Source organism: Gobio gobio (genome assembly GCF_949357685.1).
Source record: "Gobio gobio genome assembly, chromosome: 7".
NCBI classification, from domain to species: domain Eukaryota; kingdom Metazoa; phylum Chordata; class Actinopteri; order Cypriniformes; family Gobionidae; genus Gobio; species Gobio gobio.
Window position 1 is genome coordinate 26,992,344 of NC_137103.1, and position 22,257 is coordinate 27,014,600.

Below are 22,257 nucleotides of genomic sequence, written 5' to 3' on the forward strand. Positions count from 1 at the left end.
CACCCCATTAGACGTCCAGAGAGGTGGAGCTGGACGTCATTTGACTCTGCAATGAGCGCCACTTGCAAAAATGCTATTTCTGTATGGTAGGCACCATCTACTGGAACTTCTGTAGTATGACAAACTGGACTGGGTGGAAAACAGTGATTTCAGGTAAATTGGGTTTGTCTGAAATTGGGTCACTTTTGAGATTAAAAGCAAAAAAATTGCCCAGTTTACCTGAATTTTCCAAAGTGTTATTTGTTGTTGTTGCTCACTGTGGTTTTCTTATTCTGTGATTTAAAATCAGCAGGTTTATAATGCACCAAATACATTTGTGCATTACATTTGTGTTCTTCAGGCATGATTTATTCAATCTTTTTTTTTACTAGGGAACAGTCTTCTAGTTAAATGACATTTAGTAGATGATTATATTTAAAGCATGGATAGATACTGTGTAGAGTCTGGAGAAATGTGGCTATTATATTGCCGAAAAGAAAGTATGCAATATTCTCATCATCCGGTTGAACTCAAATTACACAAGGCATTATTTGTATGATCAATATTTTTTATCAAAACATTTTGGTCATGTTGTCATTACTCAAAACCCTTTTGAAATATTTGGATACAATTTTTATGTTGGTAACTTGTGTCTGTGTTTTACTTGTTAACAGCCACCAAATGTTTTTTTTTTTACAAGCAATGTTAGAGTCTCAATATTGATTGAAACAGAAGTCACACAAGTCCCCAGATTGAGAGGCAAAAGACTTGCCCACTGGATATGCTAGCCTACCACAACACTTTTCATAAATTATTGGGAAAATATGACCTAAATTGATGTCATTATTAAGCGGGACACTATTTTGATGGACTGTAACACCCCATGACTAGCTAGAAACAACGTCTATGTTTGACAAAGATATCAAATGTTAAGTCAAAAGAATGGTCATCAAAACAAGACAGATTTAAATTCATAGACATTAATGGTTAAGAGAAAATACAGTAACTTAGATGAAAAAAAAATACTTTCAAATGTAGTTACAGTTGGCTATAAAACAAAACAACACAAAGGCAGCAAATCTGGTATCTAAATACGAGAAAATTAAGTGTTTAATTGTTCAGGGTATCCCTTCTCAAAACAAAGTCAAGTGAAGAATATCGCGGAAATACAATCCACCTGTTCAAAACATTCAACTCATTGCTATTCCCATTCATATATTTTCGAGTGTAGTGAACGTGGGAAGAATCACTATCAGCGTCGTCCAATAGCTGTCTTGCACAAGATAACCGCCAAGATTTATCGACCAATCAGCTCTTTGCTTACTGAGTAGTAAAGAATCTTTCTATAAGAAAAACAGCCACCCCGGATCATTTGATTGGGTTTGCGTTTTGGTTAAGCTTTGCACTAAATTGCTATATGTAACCAAAATGAACGAATAAAAGTATGTTTGTGTGCCTTTATTATAAATGTGTACATAATGCAAATGCTTTCAAAAAGCATTTATCCGTGAGTAGTATTTTTGACGCCCTCTTGCGGGCGTCGCGTAACATCGCAATTGGGAGTGGAAACGCTAGTTTCTAAATAAAGCCCCTACGACCGAGAAAGGCGTTCATTTACAGAGGTCCGATTTTTGTGTGTGTTTGGGCGCTCTGTTTGTTGTGTGTTGTCTGTAATTTCTCACACAGTGTTATTATTGCAGCATAATATATATTAAACAACAATGAGTGACGCCGAGAAGGAATTCGTGAAGAGGGTATGTATTGTTTTTACTGTTTTCTCTTTTTGCACGCGCCATGATTCTTCTAGAAATGGCCTCCATATTGTATGTTAGCCAGCCAGACAGGCTTCATTCATTTTTTTTATTTTAAAGATCTGATTATGTACAAATGCAATGACTCGATGCATTTACTTTTTAACATTTCTAAAAACTCTGTAAAATGATGTAGCTACATGTAACATGAATTTGTACCAAAATCCAAGTAACGTTATCCAGTTAGCCAGCTTTAGTGCTAGCAGACAGACAACGTGCTTTCATGCTAAAAATACCTTTATCTCCTTCTCAGTGTTAATATTTTTACTAGTAAGCAAAATGTTTGACTGTCCCTACTAAGTGTTGTTTTCCCATTGCATGTTTAATTTAACAAATATAACTTGTATGAGTAACATTTTCTGCTAATAACGTTACATGAGAGAAGGTCATGCTGAGCCTTGATGCTGATTATTTTATGCTAAAAACAAACAAACAAATGTAAGTTACTTTCAGAATCACGTGCACTTTATTTTAAAATAAGGCCTGAAATGTATATTGTAATTGTAAATGATCTTGTAATGTTACAAGAAATGCAAATATGTGCATTTTTGATATTGTGAGCAATTGTTTTTGCATGCATGAATAAGGCTCAGGATGCATCTGAAAGAATGTAATCGTTTTTCATGATGGAATTTAAAGCTCACTTTACATTTCTGTTGGTTCATCTACAATGTTTTTCCCACACTAATAAATCAATAGGATTCTTGGTTGTGATGTCCAGTGTTTACACATTCTTCACCCTTTTCTTTTTTGTTAAGGTTAAGGTTGGAAGAAGAGAAATCTGGATGAAGTCAAATGTCAAGTTGTTAATGCGAATAATTTGAAGCTGAATTTTCAGTGCATGCTAATATTGCGGAGCAAAAGAAGTTCCCATATAGCATTTATGGGCAGTGAGAGAAATGGGGGAAGAGGAATGAAGTCAGAAATGAAATTGAAACTGAAGAAAGAAGAAAAGATGTGTTATGAAGTTAAGATCAGAAGTTATCTGGGATAAGATCGCAGCGCTAAGTAACTCTTAGTATGTTTGTCCCATGCGTGCATGCATAAATCTTTTGTTGTCCATTTTTGTATTGCAGTAGTTACTTTTGTCCTGTAGCATGAGAGATTTACAGCTAGTTGTTTTAATACATAAACTGATGCATTACATGTCAAACAACTGCAAATTATTTTATTGTTAGTAAGTGCATTAAAGTAAATTGCTTTTACACTAATTCATATGCCTGCGGTGAAAAGGCCATCATCGCTGCATATTATCCTAGTCTAGATTGGTCTCAAACTCATTTAGATATACACAATTATTAGTTAAACATTCTCAGTATGACCATGCTCTCTGGCTCTTAACGTGATTCGGATGTGGTTGGTTTAGGAGTCCCGTTCGGCCTCTAGGAGTGCAAGTCCTAGAGGATCTGCTAAATCAGCCAGTCACTCGCCGGACCGCTCACCTGCTCAGTCAAAAGAGGGGTCCCACCACTCTCGCTCCAAGTCTCGTTCTCGCTCCAGGTCCAAGACTAGGTGAGTATTTCTTTTCTTTTGAGCTATGCTGTTTTCTATTAATAGCTTAAACAACCTGCATGGGAGAGCAAACTATATTCATATCTATGAGATGAGGAATGGAATATTTACAGTAAAAAAAAACATTAAAGTTGCACTGTAACACTTTTTCAGTAAAATATCCAAAAACCACTAGGCCAGTGTTATATATTTTGTTCAGTTGAGTACTTACAGTATCCCAAATGTTTCCAACTATTTGTAAATCGTGAGAAATTGCTATTTTAACCAAGGAACCGGGACGTGTGAGGGAGTCACTTGTTGATGGCATCATATCTGCGTTCCCCTCGATTTCCGGTTTTATTTTGCAGAAACGCTTTACTCCTACTACAGTGTGCAACAACTGTCATGGCACCCGCTGAGCGAACGCACAGGGTAACGTCATAATATAATTTTCAACACTCAGATGTATCTAATATGATAAACAGAGCTGCGTTACCTCATACTCATGACCGGAAAAGCGGAAATGGCGCCGGTGACTGTGGCATAATAAAAGTCCCACCGGCGACTATGCCATAAAAGTCCCGCTGCTCGCGAGGCGTGTGTTGCGCTCTTCTTATTAACAATCGCTCTTGTGGCCTTGCTCAGCTCCCACAACACTCGGTCCTGCTCTGCTACATACTATAGTAACGTTAATAATCGCATCCATGAACATGATTTCTGCCAGAGTCCCATCCCGATTCTTTTCCACCGGCTGTGAGGTGAAGACCACATGTCCCAAGATTCTGCGCTCAAACGTGGCGTCATCAAACTACGCCTTTATTTTCAATAGGCGACCTCTAGCAGACGGAAAAGTTACAAAGTGCAGGGCTCCAGACTAACTTTTTTCATTAGGAGCACAGTGGGCCCCAACTGAAAATTTAAGGGGCACAACCAGAAAATTTAGGGGCGCACACCGTTAATCAACATGCTAACCAAATCTACTGATTTCCACTGTATTACTAATAGGGATGGGTATTGTTAAGGTTTTAACGGTATTACTACTCTTACCGATACTGCTTATCGATCCGGTACTTTAACGGTATTCTTATTGATTCTTTTTATTATACTGTGTTTTTTTTTTTTTTATGAAAAAAACAAAACAAAATTAAGAACATAATTAACATGGCTTTATAATCTGAAAAGTAGCATTTCTATAGCAAAAGAAACAGCAATGTTTGAACAAAAATATAAAACATCTATGTGTAAATGGACCAGTGTGCAGGCATTCGGAAGGTCTGCTAACATTAATATGACTTAGAAAGAACAAACCTACAAAGAAATCTAAAAAAAGTAATAAAATGTAAAATAACACTGCATAGTTTTCACTGTATAAATTGATAGATTCATGCTTATAAAAGCTAAAGTTATTCATTCAAGAGATGTGAATATTTTCTCTTTGCCTTCTGTTTGATTCGAATTAAAGGGGCTATATGCAACTTTTTCCCTAAAATAAGCCTTTTTATTTTACCATTTATGACTCAAACATCTCCTGATGAGCATACTGACACCTTGTCCGCTCACAGTGGGTGCACCTTTAAGCCTGTATCCTATTTTTCCTATTTTCTTGCGGGTAGGTTTTTCCTGCGCTGTCTGCGGATGTGACGTCACCACCGCTGCGAGAGCGAGCAGAAAATAAGAGCAGTTCTATTTGTTGGCCACAGGTGTCAGTCGCGAGTTTACATTTCAGAAAAACGCATATAGCCCCTTTAATGGCTCAATCGTCAGCAGGTTTATTAGACGCTGCCCCTTTAAGACCGAATGCAGAACTAATAATATCATATTCTCCTATTTCTCCAAACTATTTACGCCCATTTAAGATATAAACTGTTAAAGTAACTACTCTCCAATCCGGTCATTTTGACACAGGCTATTTGTTGTGTATTTGATGGTTTAGATGCGCACACGAAGCCTAAAATATTAAGTGCAAGTCTGTCCATTTCGCAGCACACACACACATAAGCCGCCTTGAAGTTGGAAACAGCGTCTCTTGCTCTGATAATAAAGAGCTATTTAATGCACAGTCAATAATCAAACACATCCCGCAGTTTACAACAATCACTGATTCTGATGTTAAGTTTAGGGAGAAATGACAGCGCAAGGCTGTGAAGGGAAGGATGTTGCGCTCGACGGAACACGGCTATAGGAATAGTTTTACCTCATATCATCTTTTTATAATTCTTGGAAGCCGAAATCGAAAATAAAATTAGATAATATCACAGCACATCCCTAAAGTTTAAGAAGACTAAACTTTTGTTTAGTTCTCTTGGCCTTTGTCACTCATTAAGCTGACTGTGGTGTTGTGTTCACTGTTGCTCCACGTGAGAGAGCTCGCCCGCTTTCTCTCTCTCCTGGATTGCGAATAGCAAAAATGCATCACGGACAAATGGTTTAATATAATCTCATATACAAACGGCTGGCAAAGATAGAATTTGCCAGATATAACGTCTATCAATTATAAGTAGTAAGTGTATTTTCCTAACTTCTCCAGTACCGACAGCAGGCAAAATTACTGGTCGCACATGTTTACACTCAAATTTTAGTCGGAAAATGCGACCATTTGGTCGCAGTCTGGAGCCCTGATTTTGGGCGGTACCTGAGGTCTGACTGGTTAGACAGCATGCCACCCAGATCGGCAAAATAGTGAATTTGATGGATTTGAAAGCTCACAGTGATGCCTGGAATCACTTGATAAAGACTATAAAAATACAGTTGCGTGTAAGGAATGACAGATTGGCTCTGCACATACATAACAACATGATTACACTATAGAATATTGTGAATTCTTTGTGTTTTAGTTGCCCTTGTTTCAGCGTGTTGTTTCTGGCTAGAAAGTAACATGTTCAAGTGCACTTGCATTTGCGTCCTTTTGTGCAGATGCAAGTTGATGTTTGTTATGCATTGAGAATATCTGATTAATCTCATATAGGATGCGTCATATAGAATGGGTGTTCATTCGCTCTTCAGCTTCACCTCACGCTATTCCTTTTTAGATGTTTATTTTTTGAAAACATTGATGCAATATTGATAATCTAGCAGTGTTATTTTTTATTTTCCTATTTTGATAGACATATTTCCATGTAAATTTGTCTACATTAATTTTCGTACTAGTGTTTTAATTTTCATTATCGCCATGATACATGACACATCCCGCCCTCGAGTACTCGTTTTTTTGAGACTTATCAGTGCTTGAAATGAAAAACTGACAAAAATGCCCATCCCTGCTTGGGGGATACAATTCCATCAAAATACAAAATAATATTAAATATAAAATATTTTTGAACAAAAATATTAGATTGATTTTATTGAAAAAAAAGTTACATCTGAGCCGGTGTTTGACCACCTTTGACCGGAAGGAGTATGAGTGTGTCTCCTGAATGAGCACTAGAGGGAAAATAATTCATAAAAGCATTTGTTTATTTTACATTAATGTTAATGATACGTTTGCCAAATTCTTTTGTGATGAGGATGCAGTAGTGTTGCCTTTCTTTCCTTTTGTTCCAAAATGATATATAATTTAAAACTGTTGAAATGGCCACGTGGCTGGAGTTCATAGTACATTGAGACGACCAAGTGGAAGTCACACCTACTGCTTTCCAGCTAAAAGTAGAAACAATGTTTGGGCCAGATTTAAAAAAAAAAAAAAAAAAAAACTTTCCCCCACCCAGGACTACAATTTTAAGCACTCTGCAGTTGATCATTTGACATGTGTTGGTAGCAACTTGATATATAATGAAATTTGAAGCTAGAGCTTCTGGTCTGTCTAAGGAGTTTAAGACAGGACTTATCAGTTGGTAACTTGATAGACTGCATGTCTGTTGCTCTTTTTCACTCAACTCTATCCTTACGCAGGTCTCGTTCTCATCGGAGCTCTCGCAGACATTACAGTCGTTCCCGTTCACGCTCTCATTCTCGCCGGAGACGTTCCCGCAGCCGTTCCTACAGCAGCGAATACCATCGCCGCCGCAGCAGCCATAGTCACTCTCCTATGTCCAACCGTAGACGGCATGTTGGTGACAGGGTGAGACAAAAAGTCAGTTCCATGCATGCTGTATTTTTTTTTTTTTTTTTCATGGTGTTTTTGTACTGCCGTCTTGTAATCTGTAATGTTTTCCTAAACTATAGGCAAACCCGGACCCAAACTGCTGCCTGGGAGTGTTTGGGCTAAGCCTGTACACCACAGAGAGAGACCTGAGGGAGGTCTTCTCCAAGTATGGCCCTCTGAGCGACGTCTCCATTGTGTATGACCAGCAGTCTCGGCGCTCCAGGGGTTTTGCTTTCGTCTACTTTGAGAACAGAGAAGATTCAAAAGAGGTGAATTCTCCAGTTGAATGGATTGTATGGATTTACTTAAAGTGAAAGGCTGGTTTGTATATACAAGACATTCTGTCCACAGAAATTGCAAATTGGCCATTTTACGTAAGGTTTCCCAAATTGTTTGATTCTGAGAGTAAAGTTATTTGTAATTTTCTGTGTATTGATTATTGTATGCTGTATATTTGACAATACTGTGGTTTGTCAGCATTGAACTTGTATTATGCATTTTTATTTTACTGAAGTACAGTACTGTTCCCCCCAGCTATTTTATGGCCAGCAATAAAGACACCTGGGATTAATGGCCTTAAACAAAAGGTTTCTTTTATGCTCAGTATGGGTTATTCTGGACTTTGGTTTTGGTTCTAGGCTAAGGAGCGTGCAAATGGTATGGAGCTAGATGGACGCAGAATTAGAGTCGACTACTCCATTACAAAGAGACCTCACACACCTACTCCTGGAATATATATGGGCAGACCAACATAGTGAGTTATTTCAGTTCTGTTATTCTGATTCATTGCTGTCTTTTTTTTTTATTTGCCAAATGATTAATCTGAATGTTTCAGATTAGGGGTGCAAAACTCGGCTCCTGGAGTTGCAGCTTAACTCTGCAGGGCTGTGGCTCTCTGGGAACTCAGTTTTGCACCCCTTTTCTAGATGATAAACACTAATCATTGTGAATATCAATTGAACGCTCTCATGATAAAAAGATCTGATCAATGTTGAGTATTTCAATGATCGATGTTGAGCCCAAATCCATTTTTTTCCTCTCATGTGCAGTGGCGGAGGCCCAAGTGTAAGTCGTCGCCGTGATTACTATGATCGAGGCTACGAGCGTGGATACGATCGTTATGATGACCGTGACTACTACAACAACAACAACAACAACAGGTCATACAGGTGATCCCCTACTTTCAGCAATCTGTGTGACGTGTTTGTAACAACCATTCTTTATGGTTAAACACTGAGATTTCTTCTCTGCTGGCCCAGTAGCTCAGATTTGTCACACATTGTCACCTTTTCCACTACAATACAATGATTTATTTATTAAATGGTTCAGTATGCTAATGTTTGAATGTCATCTCTTTGTTGTGAGCTGTAAATGCTGGCATTTTCATTAAATCCCAGCTCTCTGTTCACAGGAGAAGATCCCCTTCTCCCTATTACAGCCGAGGAGGACCATACAGGTCACGATCACGCTCTCGCTCCTACTCTCCTCGTAAGTACTCCACAAAGCCATCCACAATAAACTTGAATGAAAGTCATTTGTATTGTCCACCTGGCTTTATGGTTTGAGTGTTCAGCCTGAAAAGCAGTATAAAGCCATGGACACACCAAGCTGACAGTTGCCGTCGGACTGTTTATGAGCGTCGGCAGACGCAGTTTTTTCGCTTTGTGTTCCTCACCGTTGGCTCTAGTCGGATGCTGTCTGTTTTTTGTTTTTTTTTGCCAATTCAGCATGTTGAATCTGCTTCAGGGCCGTCAGTGAGATGGAGAACTCGGATTGGCTGTTCAGCTTAGCGAATGAGTCAGTGCACGAGAATAAGGCTAGGGCTGGACGATTAATCGAAAAGTAATCGAAACCGACATTTTCCCAAGTTGGTTATTTCGGTTTTAGTCACGTGACTCCGCCCCATCAGTCACATCAAGTGCAGTTTGCAGGCACACGGAAAGATGCAGGAGCAGTTAACTTTGTTTATAGATGCTCAGAATTACTATGGTAATTGCATGTTTTATACAGGTAAGTTAATCACTTTTCTTATATGCGCGGATACACACACTACAGCTAACGTTAGCTGACCAGCCTCCTAACTAGTTTAAATGGGTTCATGCAAGTTTACACAAATGGCAGCATCATATCACGAGAATGATTCTTCTGATTGTATCACATTCAGTGCAATTCAGTGATAGATAATGGATAGTGAGTGTATTTCTGGTATCAGGGTTTGGCTGTTGGTGAGGCTCGCGCTGCCTGACTGTGAGAAACTCTCATGGAGAAATAAAATGAGCGTAACGACAAACGTAAAGAAATTCACAGAAGAAACATACTGAGGTAAAAATTCAACATGTTTAGTTTATTTATAATACAGTCCTGTAGTTAAATAAAATACCATGACAAGGGAGCTATTTTGCTGAGTATTTTCACGAGTGCAGGTTACATTGATTTAAGTTCAACAAACAAGTAGTAAAGTTACTTACATTTTAGACACAATATTCACTGTTTTGTTTAGTTTCACCAATGAAAATAGTTCCAAGCAAAGATAACGCAGAAGTAAGCTATTTTGCGTTCTCCAAGCGACACTCCGCATGTTGTTTTGTTCAGGCGCTTTGAACCAGTCGGTTGAAAAAGTGACTTACCGCCACCTACTGGTGGTTTAGTGTATTTAAATGTATGTGTATAGGCCTATTCAAAATGTTATTTAAAACATTAATCTTATAACATAATTTTTTGCAGTTGTAATTTTACACTGTAAATTGTTTAATTTGATTGGTAACAGCCCTATAGTAAATTTTTGAATTTTGATACATTTTTTTAAGCTGTACTTTTAAGAGCACTGATGGATATATTACTTCAGAATAAATTGCTTATACCACCAAAAAGCTTGGTGATATGATACTTTGTGGGGATAAATTGGGCTTGTATTGTTACATTACTCTGTAGTGGACATCAGTGAACATCTTAACTATGTTATGTAAGATACAACAGAATGATTTGATATACTATTTTTCTTTATTCAATATGTGTAAAATGGCGTAAACGCGAGGAACAACAGTTGGCTTTCAGCTGCGCTAGTTCTTTTGGTGTCGGTTTGGTGTGTCCCTACCTTAAGTGTTCTAGTGATTTTGACTCATGTGAAAAGCAAACAAAAACCTTTTATATTTGTTTTTACAGGCCATTACTGAAGTGAAGTTCTTCGACTCTCACCCTTCCTGAAGACGATGGATGACATTGTTGATGACGTAGATGTTTATTTCTGGTGGCATGAGTTTGGATGTACTTTAAACTCAATCCCTTCGATTTCATGTCTTTGACTGGTCTGGATGTTTCAGTAGTTGGATGAATATTTTTGCAATGTTGTGTTTTTTTTGTTTTGTTTCATTTCCGACCTGATGCAGAATTTTCGTTTATTTTATAATATGATAGTGTCCGGCTCACACCTCCCTTGTTTTTATGCATTTTAAGCTTAGCGGTGGTCTTGCAATAAACGGCTTTATACCTCCCACCTGGTGTGAGCTTATGCTTGAAACACTCACAACATGAAATGTGTATGATTCAAAGAATTGAATCTATATTCTTGAAAAGCTACAAGCTGTTGTATTGGAGTTCAGAATCAGAAAAGGGAGGTGACTTCCTTGCAGAGTTATGGACAACATATTTATGTAATGCATATAAGTATTCTCTTGAGGTATTTGCCTTTAAACTGCAGAGAAATGAAGAGGTTTATTGAATAGGAACGCTAGAACACCAGTGCCTGGAAGAGCTCTGTTCCAATTGAAGTCTCGTTACCTCAGAGAATATATTGTTAATAATAGTATCAACTGAAATACTTTTCCAGCATGTGTAAAAATTGTAGTTTGAAGTACTCAGGGATTCGGGATTCATTTGGACACGGGCTGGGTGTCTGCATTAGCTGACCAATATGGGATTCCCTTCCTTTACTGTACCTGGTTGTTGGAGGGATATGAATTGTCTTTCGGAAGATCTGGTATCAGTGTCACTAACATATTTAAGGTGTTTTAAGCACATCGAACTGTAACTGGCTTCCATTTGGTGATAGAGTATTAGCAAAGATAGAGCTGATTTAACTTTTTTTTTTCCCTACATGGTGCTGCTGCATTTGTACACGTAAAATCTGATTTGGAGATCTGAAAAGTACTGTATGAGGCACTGATCACTGATGTATAGACATACAGAAATCAGCAAAAACATACAGGGCAAACGAATGAAATCTAGGTATTGGATATTAAGTGGTTATCTTTGGGTGGGTGTGTATGTGTGTACAGATGAATGGATTTTGCCCAAATATTAGAATCATCTTTGATAGATGTTTACCATAGTCTACATAAGTAGAATCAATGCATTATATCCACGTGCATGCACCTCCTAAATCATAATTCCATAAGGTTTTTTCACATTCCTGTTTCTTTTCCATTGACGTGGGCGTTCCCAGAGAAAGTCCCATTTTCCAGCTGCTATTCTTTTTGGAGGCTGTGCTTACGGTTTTACAGCCGTAATTATTAATCGTAGATGAAGTTTAGAATCAAACTCGAACATGGAAAGGTATATAAAGCAAACAACGAGTTATTCTCTCAAGGGACCGTGGAAAACGCCCATCAATCCACATGTCAGTCAAGCTGTCAATCACCACTGTATATGAAAGCAGTGATTCAAACACACACACCCGTTTATTAACACAGGCTTAAGGGGCTGTACGACTTGTCACTGCAATATATATAGGCTATATGAAGACTTCAGATGCAAAAGCCTTTAAGTCCGTCTGACGTTTTTCTTTAAAATAACCATTTTTTGTCAGGCTTCTGTGTATAGGTTTCTACCTAAGTACCGGTACTCCTGAATGGGCTGAGGCTGGGATTTAGTGGGTTTGAAGTGGAAGTATTTTATGAATGTATACTATATGCGGAGAGCATTCATCGTTATCTCATTTTTGACCGAAGTGGCTTTTAGAGGCTTTTGCACCTGAACTCTTTATATATACTTGAAGATTCTCTTTCTGTAAGTGGATTTAAATGAACTAAACCCTCTTGCTCATTGAGTCTCATCATTTTGCCTTATCCAATGATTTATGCTGGCAAATTGAACACTAGACACCAATCTAAGTCCATAAACACCTCAAAAGTAATTTTGTGATATTTAAGAGCGGTTTTATTTAGAGGCGGCGCTTGTTGGCAACAGAGTAACGTCGCAACGACACTTTTTTCAATCCCAGTAAAAGAGTTTGAGCAGGAACATAGTTGTGTATATGTAGCAGGGGGGTCCGGCTGCATCTGGGGGGTGACTGCTGATTTTCAGCACATTTATTTTATTTTTTTCTATTTTATTTTCTCCTTGTTTTCCTTACTTCGAGCAATCCATTGCACGCGCGCGCACGCCGATATATTTGAACGTATAGATTTTCGTATAGACCATGAACAAACTCTATGTGGGGAATCTGAGTCCTTCGGTGACCGTGGAGGACCTGAAGCAGCTCTTCGGCGAGAGGAAGCTTCCCGTGACCGACCAGGTCCTGCTCAAATCCGGCTATGCCTTCGTGGATTTCCCCGACCAGAACTGGGCGATTAAAGCCATCGAGACTCTGTCCGGTAAGTGCGCTTTTCACATCGCAGAAAGTCACGGTTACGTATATCTGAAAATGACACCGTAATATACTTTCTTGGAAGAGAAAAGAAAAAGTAACGCTCGCGCATCAGCCGCGCGCTGCTCCAGTTTTTCGCGCGAGCGGACCAGTGCGCGAATGAACGCCCGCGAGCTCAATCACACTCGCGGTCGCTTCCAATACAAATTCGCGATACAAGTTGGATTTATGATAGAATTCTTCAAATGCACGCTCGTTTCGCTAAGCCGGGGTGCTGAACGCGGGCTATTTCTCAGCCATCGGCCCATAGGAATGTATCGGATGGGTCTGATGCTCGGGTGGTAGGCATAATTATTTTTCAGTTATTTTTTATCTTGATTTTATTGAAAAGAAGCGAGCGAACTGAGCGAGGAGAAGGCGTCACATGCATGTTCCTATGGTGTCCAGGTATGTTTTTACGAGGTGTCTTGAAGGTGGGTGATGGGGGTCTGGAGGAAAGTGCTAATAAACAGGTAGCTGGGGGGACGGAGGTGAGATGCCAATTTTTGTGCTGCGCCAGGCCACTAACAGATGCACAACACCTCTATATTCTCCTCGCACGCTCGCGACTCTTCGCGAATGCAACAGAAAAGAACATATCCAAACCTACTTGAAGAAACAGAACAAATTTAGGCTTTAGACTCTTATCCTTTGACCTCCCATTCTTCAAACTCTCCTCATTGCTCGTATGTGGTTAGTGGGAGTGGAAAGCATGGCTGCCCATTCTTCATATCGTATCGGCTAATCAAGCATTTCGCATAATATCATGAGGTATTATAGGACATGTGGTTAAGACATTACACCTTACATGTAGAGCTGATAAAACTCACCACGTCACCGACGTGCATTTATGCTCGAACTTGCACGTGCGATTGTATCTCACGTATTTACGTTTCACGCACGGTTGTTTGTTTTACAAATATAATAAAAATGATGAAATATATCATCTTTACGTGTCGATAATGCACTGGAGGACTGTACTGACCAGTTGTTCTGTTTCCTACTCGCAGGGAAAGTTGAATTACATGGGAAAGTGATCGAGGTCGACTACTCTGTCCCTAAGAAACTAAGGTAATGATTTGACTTTATTTATATTCTTTTGCAATGCAAACAAGCATGCAGTCTGTGTATTTGGTAGCTGGTGGTGCAGTGTTTTGTCTTTGTGAAGCTGTGATGTGTAGGGCGAAATTGAAATTTAATTTTGACATGCTTTTTGTACATTTTCTCCTTAAGCTTAACCTTTATTTACTACTCTGTTTTTCTTGCCTGTTCATATTATTATTAGGCTATTACATGTCCTGTCAGGGTTAATGAGCTCGTGATTTTTTCATTTCATTTTAAGCACTGTGACTTGAACACTAGACTTAAAATACACCATCTCAAGTTATAAAACTGTAAAGAGCTCTCTTAATGTATGTCTAAATCAGGCATATAAAAGAATATGGATATTGGTTGTTTCCTTGCATTATCTTGCACAGATTGTGCTATAATTTTACCCTCACAAAAAGCTTAAACACGCCGTGTTTTATGTGCAATAGACCCAGGTTGTGAATGCAAACATGGGGATGAAGTTTTAACCAACACATAACTGAAATAATAAATTACGCCCCTTTTCCCCATTTGCTTGAATTGTACAAGAGCAAGATCATTGTGCATGACCTCATGGCGCGTGTTTAGGCCCTTCCGTGGCCCACGTGATTTCCCCTATAGGCCCTGCGTGTGTGTTCCACGGGAGGGCGGCATAGAAATGGCTAGAGAACAGCCACAACCTTGAGATTTAAGGGCTTGTGTAAAATTACATGTACAGGCTTATAGTTTACATCAAATGCACGCTTGTCACGGCGTCTTCTCTTCAGACAAAGTCGTCGCACAAAACGCTTAAATCGAAAAATAATTATTGCTGTTGAGGTGTGATGCGTTATTTAGTAAACCACTATCATACTGGTCTCTGGCGCCTCACAGGGTCGCATGAACTCGGGAGTGTGTTGCATAAAGTGCGCAGTCAAGATGGCCAGCCTTTGATTTGGAAGAGTCGGCCATGCTGCTGCTAGACTCAACCTAACATGACTGAAAGCAGCATGCACGAGCAGAACGTGTGTGAGTGTGTGTGTGTGAAGCTCGTTCTAGAACGTTTCAAGCAGTTCTAGAGTGCTTCTAGAATCAGGCGTAATCTGAAGCGAATTGAGCGGCTCAAGTTACACATGAGCGATATCTGGACGCATTTATGTCGGGATATAATCTCCACACACAAGGCGCGTATGCGTTTTATGTTTTAGATATGGGATGGTATGGTATGGCACAGTGATTATAGGTATTTACGTCAGTGCTCATTTTTACAGAGTATTTTAGTTCGTACGTATTCAGTGGAACAGCACAGACGTTTGTTGTTGCTGCTGTTAACCAGGACACAATGTAATGATAGCTGATATCGACATTTCACTGAACCCTTAGTGTATTATGTGTGCTATTAACAGTTATTTGTCCATACTCTGGTTAAATATACAGGTAGCCTGCTTGTTTTGAATGTATTACGAATGCTTTTTCATACCCTGACTTGCTTGTTCACAGAATTGTTGGCTTAATAATTATACTAGTTTTATTGTTTGGCAATGGTTTTATATTGGGATGCTTTTTCTTTCTGGAAGACTTTACAACAAAAAGATACACACGTATTTGTTTCCTAAACTGTCAACTGTTAGAATAGACTCAATTTATAATAATAAAGTAAAGAGTCTATATCTCAAATAAATATTTTAATTGGATTTGTGTATTATGGTATATTGCATTTGCTGAACATACTTTACAATTTACAGAAATAAATAGAAGTAAACATGCATTTTACTGATTTTGATTATTTGTAAATTATTTTAAGTAGTAATATTATGTCTGTTTAAATAATAATAATAATAATAATATTAATAGTACATGTGTATGCAATTTAATATAAGGTGTACAGCAATGTTAAAATATTATCACATGTACTCAAACAATAAATGAGTATTGTTTTTGCCATATTACTATACTATATACTATATTGACCTGCAAGTTATTAACTATTGTTTAATTATACCAGTGATGCATTGTTTTAAGTGGCCCATAGCTTTTTATGTTTTCACAAATCAAGCTGTAAAACAAGTCAGACCAGGATTTTAACTTGTACCTTTTACCTGAACATTGAGTCTACTGTCTTAATAGTAATTCTAAATGTTACATATATATTTTTTACGTACCATTACATACAAAAATTCAATCTAATAAAATAGCACCTATGTAAATTTGTGAGAAATATCAGTTTGTTTTCAAAGTTTGTACACCATAGTCATAACTTGAATAATCAGAATGAGAATAAAGAGTAATGTGTAAGATAATTATTTAAAATGATATTTTTGTGAATTGGTTTTAGGATATCTATTTTGAGCAGAAATGTCCCAGTATTTTTTCTATGTGTATTTTGTCTATTGCGGTGGTTTTATTGGTTTACAAAATCTTTTGAATGGCAGCTGTGCTTTCCATTGATGCATGTTACTTTTGGATTGTTAAATGTGTGGCTTACAATAAGCAGTGCTTTGCTGAGCAGCCTGTGTTCTCCTTTCAAGAGTCTCCCTGTTTTCCTGTGATGTTTTATTATGGAGTCCTGTGTGTTTGCAGTATGGGAGTGGGAGCATGAGATTATATAGGGCAGAGCAGAGCTGCATGAAGATAACATTTAATGCTGTAAAAATTTCAAAATTGCCTCTAGGGTTGCAAAAATATTGTTTTTGTATGTCACTTGAATCAGTTGAATGACATTTTACAGTGCATTGATAATGTTTTAAAATTATCTGAAATGTCAAAATAACCAAAATATTTAAATTCACATGAATGTGCTCAGAGTTTAAAAATATGAATTTAATTGTTTGTTTTATGGCTGTGTAATTAGTTGAGGTGTGTGTACAAGACAACAGTAATTAACCAGAAATCTTTAATTCATGCCATTGTTATCGAATAGTCTGTTTTTGTGAATTTATTAAACAATCTGGTTTCTCAACCATCAGGGAAGGTTTAGACGGTTTTCCCTATTTAATTATATAGGTTGTTTGGAATAATTAATTTTGTTATTAAGCTGTTAAAATTGTTGTTGTTTAGCCAAGTCCAAACAATAAAATCGGATTAAGAATCATTCAAATTTAAATTCTAGTGTACTGAACAGACACAAATTGATTACAGAAAACCAGGCTAAATTCAAATAATAATGCATTGTATTTTGTGATTTGAATTGTTTTTAAATTGAGTGAAATTGTTACTGTATTATAGTGATGCTCTGTGAGTTTTCCATGATTATAATTCCTACAATCAAATCATTTGTTCTGGAGATGTATTTTTACTCTGTTGTACATGATTTTACTGGCTTGAAAGGTTTAAAACTTCAGTTTAAATATTTAGTTATCTCACATTTACCTCAGGGTGTCTGCAAAAGTATATAATGTAGTATTGATGGCTATATCTGGAGGGCTAAAAATGATCCACCCAGTTTAAATGATTTTTCTCTGTTGGCTCATGAGTTGAATAGATTGAGATTATGAAGGCTAAGTACAGAACTGGAAAGTGGAAGCTGGAAAAGTGGGTTATAAAGTTGAGCAGTCAATAGAGAACTAGTCACAAAGCCCAGAGGCATTAGGATCTCAGATGAGGTTTATTCAGTAATACCTTTCCCCCCCATCACAGCTTAATTTATTGTCACTGTATATAGCAAACAAATTACCTGTAATACATCCTGAAGTATTTTTTGCAAAGATCATTAAAACAACTCAAGATTCTTGTCATAGTTTGATGCACGCTTTAGTGTTTCTTTTCTAAGAATAGTAAGCAACGAATGTGATACTAAAAATGATATTCATTTCAGTTTTGTTATGACTTTAGGCACTTTTAGGTTTAAGGCATCAGTCCTGACATAATTTGTTTTCATAAATGCATCAACTCTCAGTGAATGAAATTCATTGCCTCTTCTTCTTTCACACGTTAAAAATGTGTCTGTAAGAACGTGTTCAAATAGAATATCAAGTGATTCTCTTTGAACTCAGTATTTGTCCAACTTGAACCTCAAAGGTTTACAACAGGCACTTCAAAATCCCCATATTGGTTTGTCAGTTCAATATCTTGCCTTACGAAAGCAATGGGATATTATTCATTTTGTTACTCTAAATCTTATAAACCTTAAAAAGATATTACAGAAACTTTGTGCTTCTCCTTGCATAGAGATCAGCAAATGTATTTCGCCGTTCATTGTTTGTTATTGAAATGTTACTGTACTTCGTTTTCTTCTAAGCCCTCTGTAACCTCGCCTCCCTTGAGATTAAAATACTGTAACGCATAATTCCTTGTTTGTTAATCCCTTTATCGCTATAAAGGGGGCAGAGGAAAGAAAGGGATTTTATCATAAAGAATGTGAGAATGATTGTCATAGAAGCTTTTATGCTGTAATCTCCTCTGAAGCAGCTTTGGTTGCTCTCTTCACTCGCTCTTATCAAGTGTTTGTTTGTAGACTAGCAGGCTAATGATAATGTTTCTCATTTGTTGAGTAGTATTAAAGAGAGGGTCTGTTTTGACTTTGTGTCGTTGAACCTGTAAACAGGTGTAATGTTGTATTTTGTTCAGTGGAGTGGATTCTGCCCTTCCAGTGGCAAAGGGCTGAAAGTTAGTGGTTTGTAGCTCATTTGCTAGCTGGCTAATTTGTTGTCATTTGTTGTTTACCGGTCCTTAACATACTATTGTGTTAAATTGTCCATATGGTGACAGGAAGCACATGAAAGGTGTGGGGCTATAATCTCAAACTGTACTCTGACTGTGTTCCTGTACACTTAATCTTCGGATTATTCTGGGTCTGTCTGTATGTTTCTCTGCGATGAGGAAAAAGGCTTCAGTCTGATAGGGATAGCGTGAAAAGGCTCAATGTCTAGTTTCTAAATGTACATTATTGATGTTATTGTGAACAATTCATCCATGCGTATGTTTTGTTTTTTCTTTTCAATTTTTGACCTCGTAATGTTTAATCAAAATATCATAACTCTATCTTCTTCCCTGTTGATGTATGCCGGACTTCTCCAATCATTTAGTCCTTTTTCTTACAATCGACATAAGCTTTCAGATCTGCCTTCCTCCAATCAACAACCGATGGATAAAATCAAGTCCTTGCACAGCATTTTCTTTTTCGATAATCCGTTTCACATCACAATGAAAAAAAGATCTGCCCCTACTTTAGTTACATTTGCTTCTTCACACTCAAAAAAACAAACAAACAAACAACAGTCTAACAAAAATTGTGGTTAGATGTTTCCCTATTCTTTTCTGATAAACATTAACTATGTAACATTTACCAGTACAAAATGATCGTAAGGTTGTCAGTTGTTGTCAAACATACATAAATTAATACTGTCTCTGTTAAATCATTTACAAAAATCTTGGATAAAATGCTTTAGAGCTAGTACTCAATTCAGATTAAAATGTGCTTATATCTTGTTTTAAATCCACAAACATTTCTCCATTAGATGCACATCCACAGTAGGCTTGGCTTGAGGGAAGCCTACCTTTGCAGAAGAGGACTGTGGGATATCTCAGCTGAGCAAGGGGCTGCTGAGCGGCCGCAGCGTGAGCGTTCATACATGGCGCAGTGGCACTGCTTTGGGGTTTGTCATGCTCTTGGGTGGCATGGCAGGCAGGGGAAACGGGCAGCTGAGAACCCAGCAGGTGCCACGTCTTGCACTTCGGCTCTGACTGGCTCACTCTGACTGAACGCTGTGTGAGTGTGTGTGTGTGTGTGTGTGTGTGAGTGAGCGCGTGTGTGTGTGTGTGTGTGTGTGTGTGTGTGTGTTGGAGCAGTTGTTCGCCCCCAGCGCTGGTGAGATGGTATCAGGCTTGGTCAGTACCACCTGTCCAATACAACCTCTTCTTCTCAACCATTCATGGTTGTGTTACTACGAAGTTTCATTTGTTGTCCTCTGAAGATGCCGGTCTGTTGAACTCGATGACATTTATGATGTCCTTCTGTGCAACTGTCACAAGAAATATATGTAATATAGAAGGAGCTGTAAATATTTCATTTCAGCTTCATCAAGGGCACCCTGCCTCGTCTTACAGCATTCAGAAGAGAGTGTGCCATACCCTTAAAGGGAGCTTTTCCTTACCCAGCGGTGTTTGCAAATATTATCAGTGCTCCAACTGTTCTGGCAGAACCAAGTCTATACTCAACAGTGAGAATAATTATATGGTTACTATGGCAACTGAATAGGAGTATTTCTTTTTTTTTCTTTTTTCTTGAGGGGTCAAAGATGGATGAAAAGGATCCTGTATTATACATTGCATTTTTGTAAAAGTGCATGTATTTTTTTTTTTTAGCCTAAAGGAAAATGTTATTGCTCAGAGTTTCAGTTATTGTTTATTTAAATATCAACTTTGTCTCAGAAGTTTCTGCTAAAATTCCTTGGGAGGAATCAAAACAAATAAGAGTAAGAGTATAGAATTTCAATGCATAGTCCCAGGGAATGCATGAACCGATAAAATGTGTGCCTTGAGTGCAATGTAAGTTGCTTTGGATAAAAACTCTGAATGCACATATGTACAATGCACTTAAATGGTTAAATGGGACTCATTTTTTCCCCCACATCTGTCAATTTATGTCTTCTGTAATGAAAATGCTTTTTAATTTCTGAATTAAATTAATTGATATATATTTTTTGGCATAAAGTCAACAAAAGTGAGGGTGACACAACTGTCCAGATATCATAATGAAGAAAAAAAGCCTCATTGAATGAACAAAATTCTTGAAAAGAAAACATGAAGTAGTTTGGCATAATCTTATTAATATTTGAAAATGGTTGCCCGTCAAATCAAAGTCATGTTGAAAATGTTCATGGTTTCTCCACATGACATTTTCATTCAATTTTACGCTTTTGATGAAAAGTTTTTTTTCTGAATAAGCATGAACGTTCGCACATGTTTATTTAGACACACTTATATGTCATGTGATTTTTCTTGTCAGTGTAATGCTGTAATGGATTATTCTATTATTCAGAAAGATTGTGGCTTTTGTATTAGTCATTTGTTAAATTTCATGATGCGTTTCATCTTTTAAAAACTTGCTAATAATTGAATTGTCACTGTCCATCCCTCATGGTCCATCTGTATCTCTGCATTTGGCATTTAGAGCACAATGTCTCTGGTGTTTGTGGGATCTTCCCCTACGCAACTGTGAAACTTTGTCAGTGAGATTTTTATTCATGAATCCCACTCATGCATTGGCCATTTACATTTTGTCGCTCCATATGTATGATTGAGAGGGCCTCAACAACATGTCCTCAGAAACCTCTGAGCGAATCTGCACCCACCAGCTCCCTGGGCACAACTCGGAGTATTGTTTTGCTCTGCTTGGTTAGTTATGAATGAAGAGGCAGCCCTTCCTTTGTGGACTAAAGTGATGGAGGGATCCACAGCCATCCACAGACCTTGAGAACATTACTAATGGTTTTGATGGAATTTATTTAAATAGCATGTCTGTGAAATGGGTGCTTTATTTGATGATCCTGGAATTTTTCTTCAAGTGGATTTTTTATATATATAATGTATATATGCTGCTGTTAAATATTTTTTTCCCCCCAAAATATCTTTCAAAGAGGGTTTGTAATACCTTTTATTGCTTGTCCATTAATCTCAGAGGCAGTTGTACCACGTTATAATGTAAAAGCAATGTAATGTAAATGTTATATGCTACCGTGCAAAGGTTTGGGGTCGGTAAGAATTAGTAATGTTTTTGAAACGGGTCTCTTCACGTATTTATTTAATCAGAAAACAGTAATATTGTGGAACATTATTACAGTTCTTCTATTTTCTATTGTTTTCTAACTCTTTTTTATTTGAATGTTTGTTTTTAATGTAATTTATTCCTGTGATGGCAAAGTTGAATTTTCAGCATCATTACTCCAGTCTTCAGTGTCACATGATCATTATTGTCAATGTTGAAAACAGTTGTGCTGCTTAGTATTTTGTGGAAAGTACCATTTCTTTGTCAGGATTATTTGAGGAATGGAAAGAATTCTAGTTACAAAATTGAAATCTTTTGTAACATAAATGTCTTTACTATCACTCTTGATCAATTTAATGTGTAAGATGATTCATTTCTTTAAAAAAATCTTACTGTCCCTATATATTCTAATTATAATAAACAGTTTTTATTGATTAAAAATTGATTAAATGAAAACGGTTTGCATTGCATAAAGAAAGGCTCTTATGATTCAGCAGGT

The 22,257-nt window shown here is 37.5% G+C and overlaps 2 protein-coding genes across 13 annotated transcripts in view; both read left to right on the forward strand.

Annotated features, from left to right (window-relative positions):
• The first annotated feature begins 1,514 nt into the window (after positions 1-1,514).
• Positions 1,515-10,853, forward strand: tra2b (transformer 2 beta homolog). 9 transcript variants are annotated; one of them, XM_079821261.1, is made up of 10 exons: positions 1,567-1,601; positions 1,680-1,733; positions 2,549-2,808; positions 3,157-3,302; positions 7,170-7,338; positions 7,443-7,631; positions 8,001-8,116; positions 8,412-8,522; positions 8,774-8,850; positions 10,525-10,853. In XM_079821261.1, the coding sequence occupies exons 5-10, from the start codon at positions 7,306-7,308 to the stop codon at positions 10,533-10,535; spliced, it is 537 nt and encodes a 178-aa protein (XP_079677387.1). In that variant the 5' UTR covers positions 1,567-1,601; positions 1,680-1,733; positions 2,549-2,808; positions 3,157-3,302; positions 7,170-7,305; the 3' UTR covers positions 10,536-10,853. The 9 variants fall into 9 exon arrangements, with proteins under 9 accessions (XP_079677383.1, XP_079677379.1, XP_079677382.1 ...); XM_079821260.1 differs by having other exon boundaries at positions 1,575-1,601; positions 8,412-8,531; XM_079821257.1 differs by lacking the exon at positions 2,549-2,808 and having other exon boundaries at positions 1,515-1,601; positions 8,412-8,531.
• Positions 10,854-12,577: 1,724 nt separating this feature from the next.
• Positions 12,578-22,257, forward strand: part of igf2bp2a (insulin-like growth factor 2 mRNA binding protein 2a) — a 63,453-nt gene continuing 53,773 nt past the window's right edge. The window contains exons 1-2 of one of the 4 annotated variants that reach the window (XM_079821718.1): positions 12,578-12,953; positions 13,996-14,056. In XM_079821718.1, the coding sequence (XP_079677844.1) occupies positions 12,779-12,953; positions 13,996-14,056 (236 nt within the window). In that variant the 5' untranslated portion in view covers positions 12,578-12,778. Of the gene's footprint in view, positions 12,954-13,096; positions 13,394-13,995; positions 14,057-22,257 lie in introns of those variants that run through there. The other 3 variants (XM_079821719.1, XM_079821721.1, XM_079821720.1) reach the window with 3 other exon arrangements.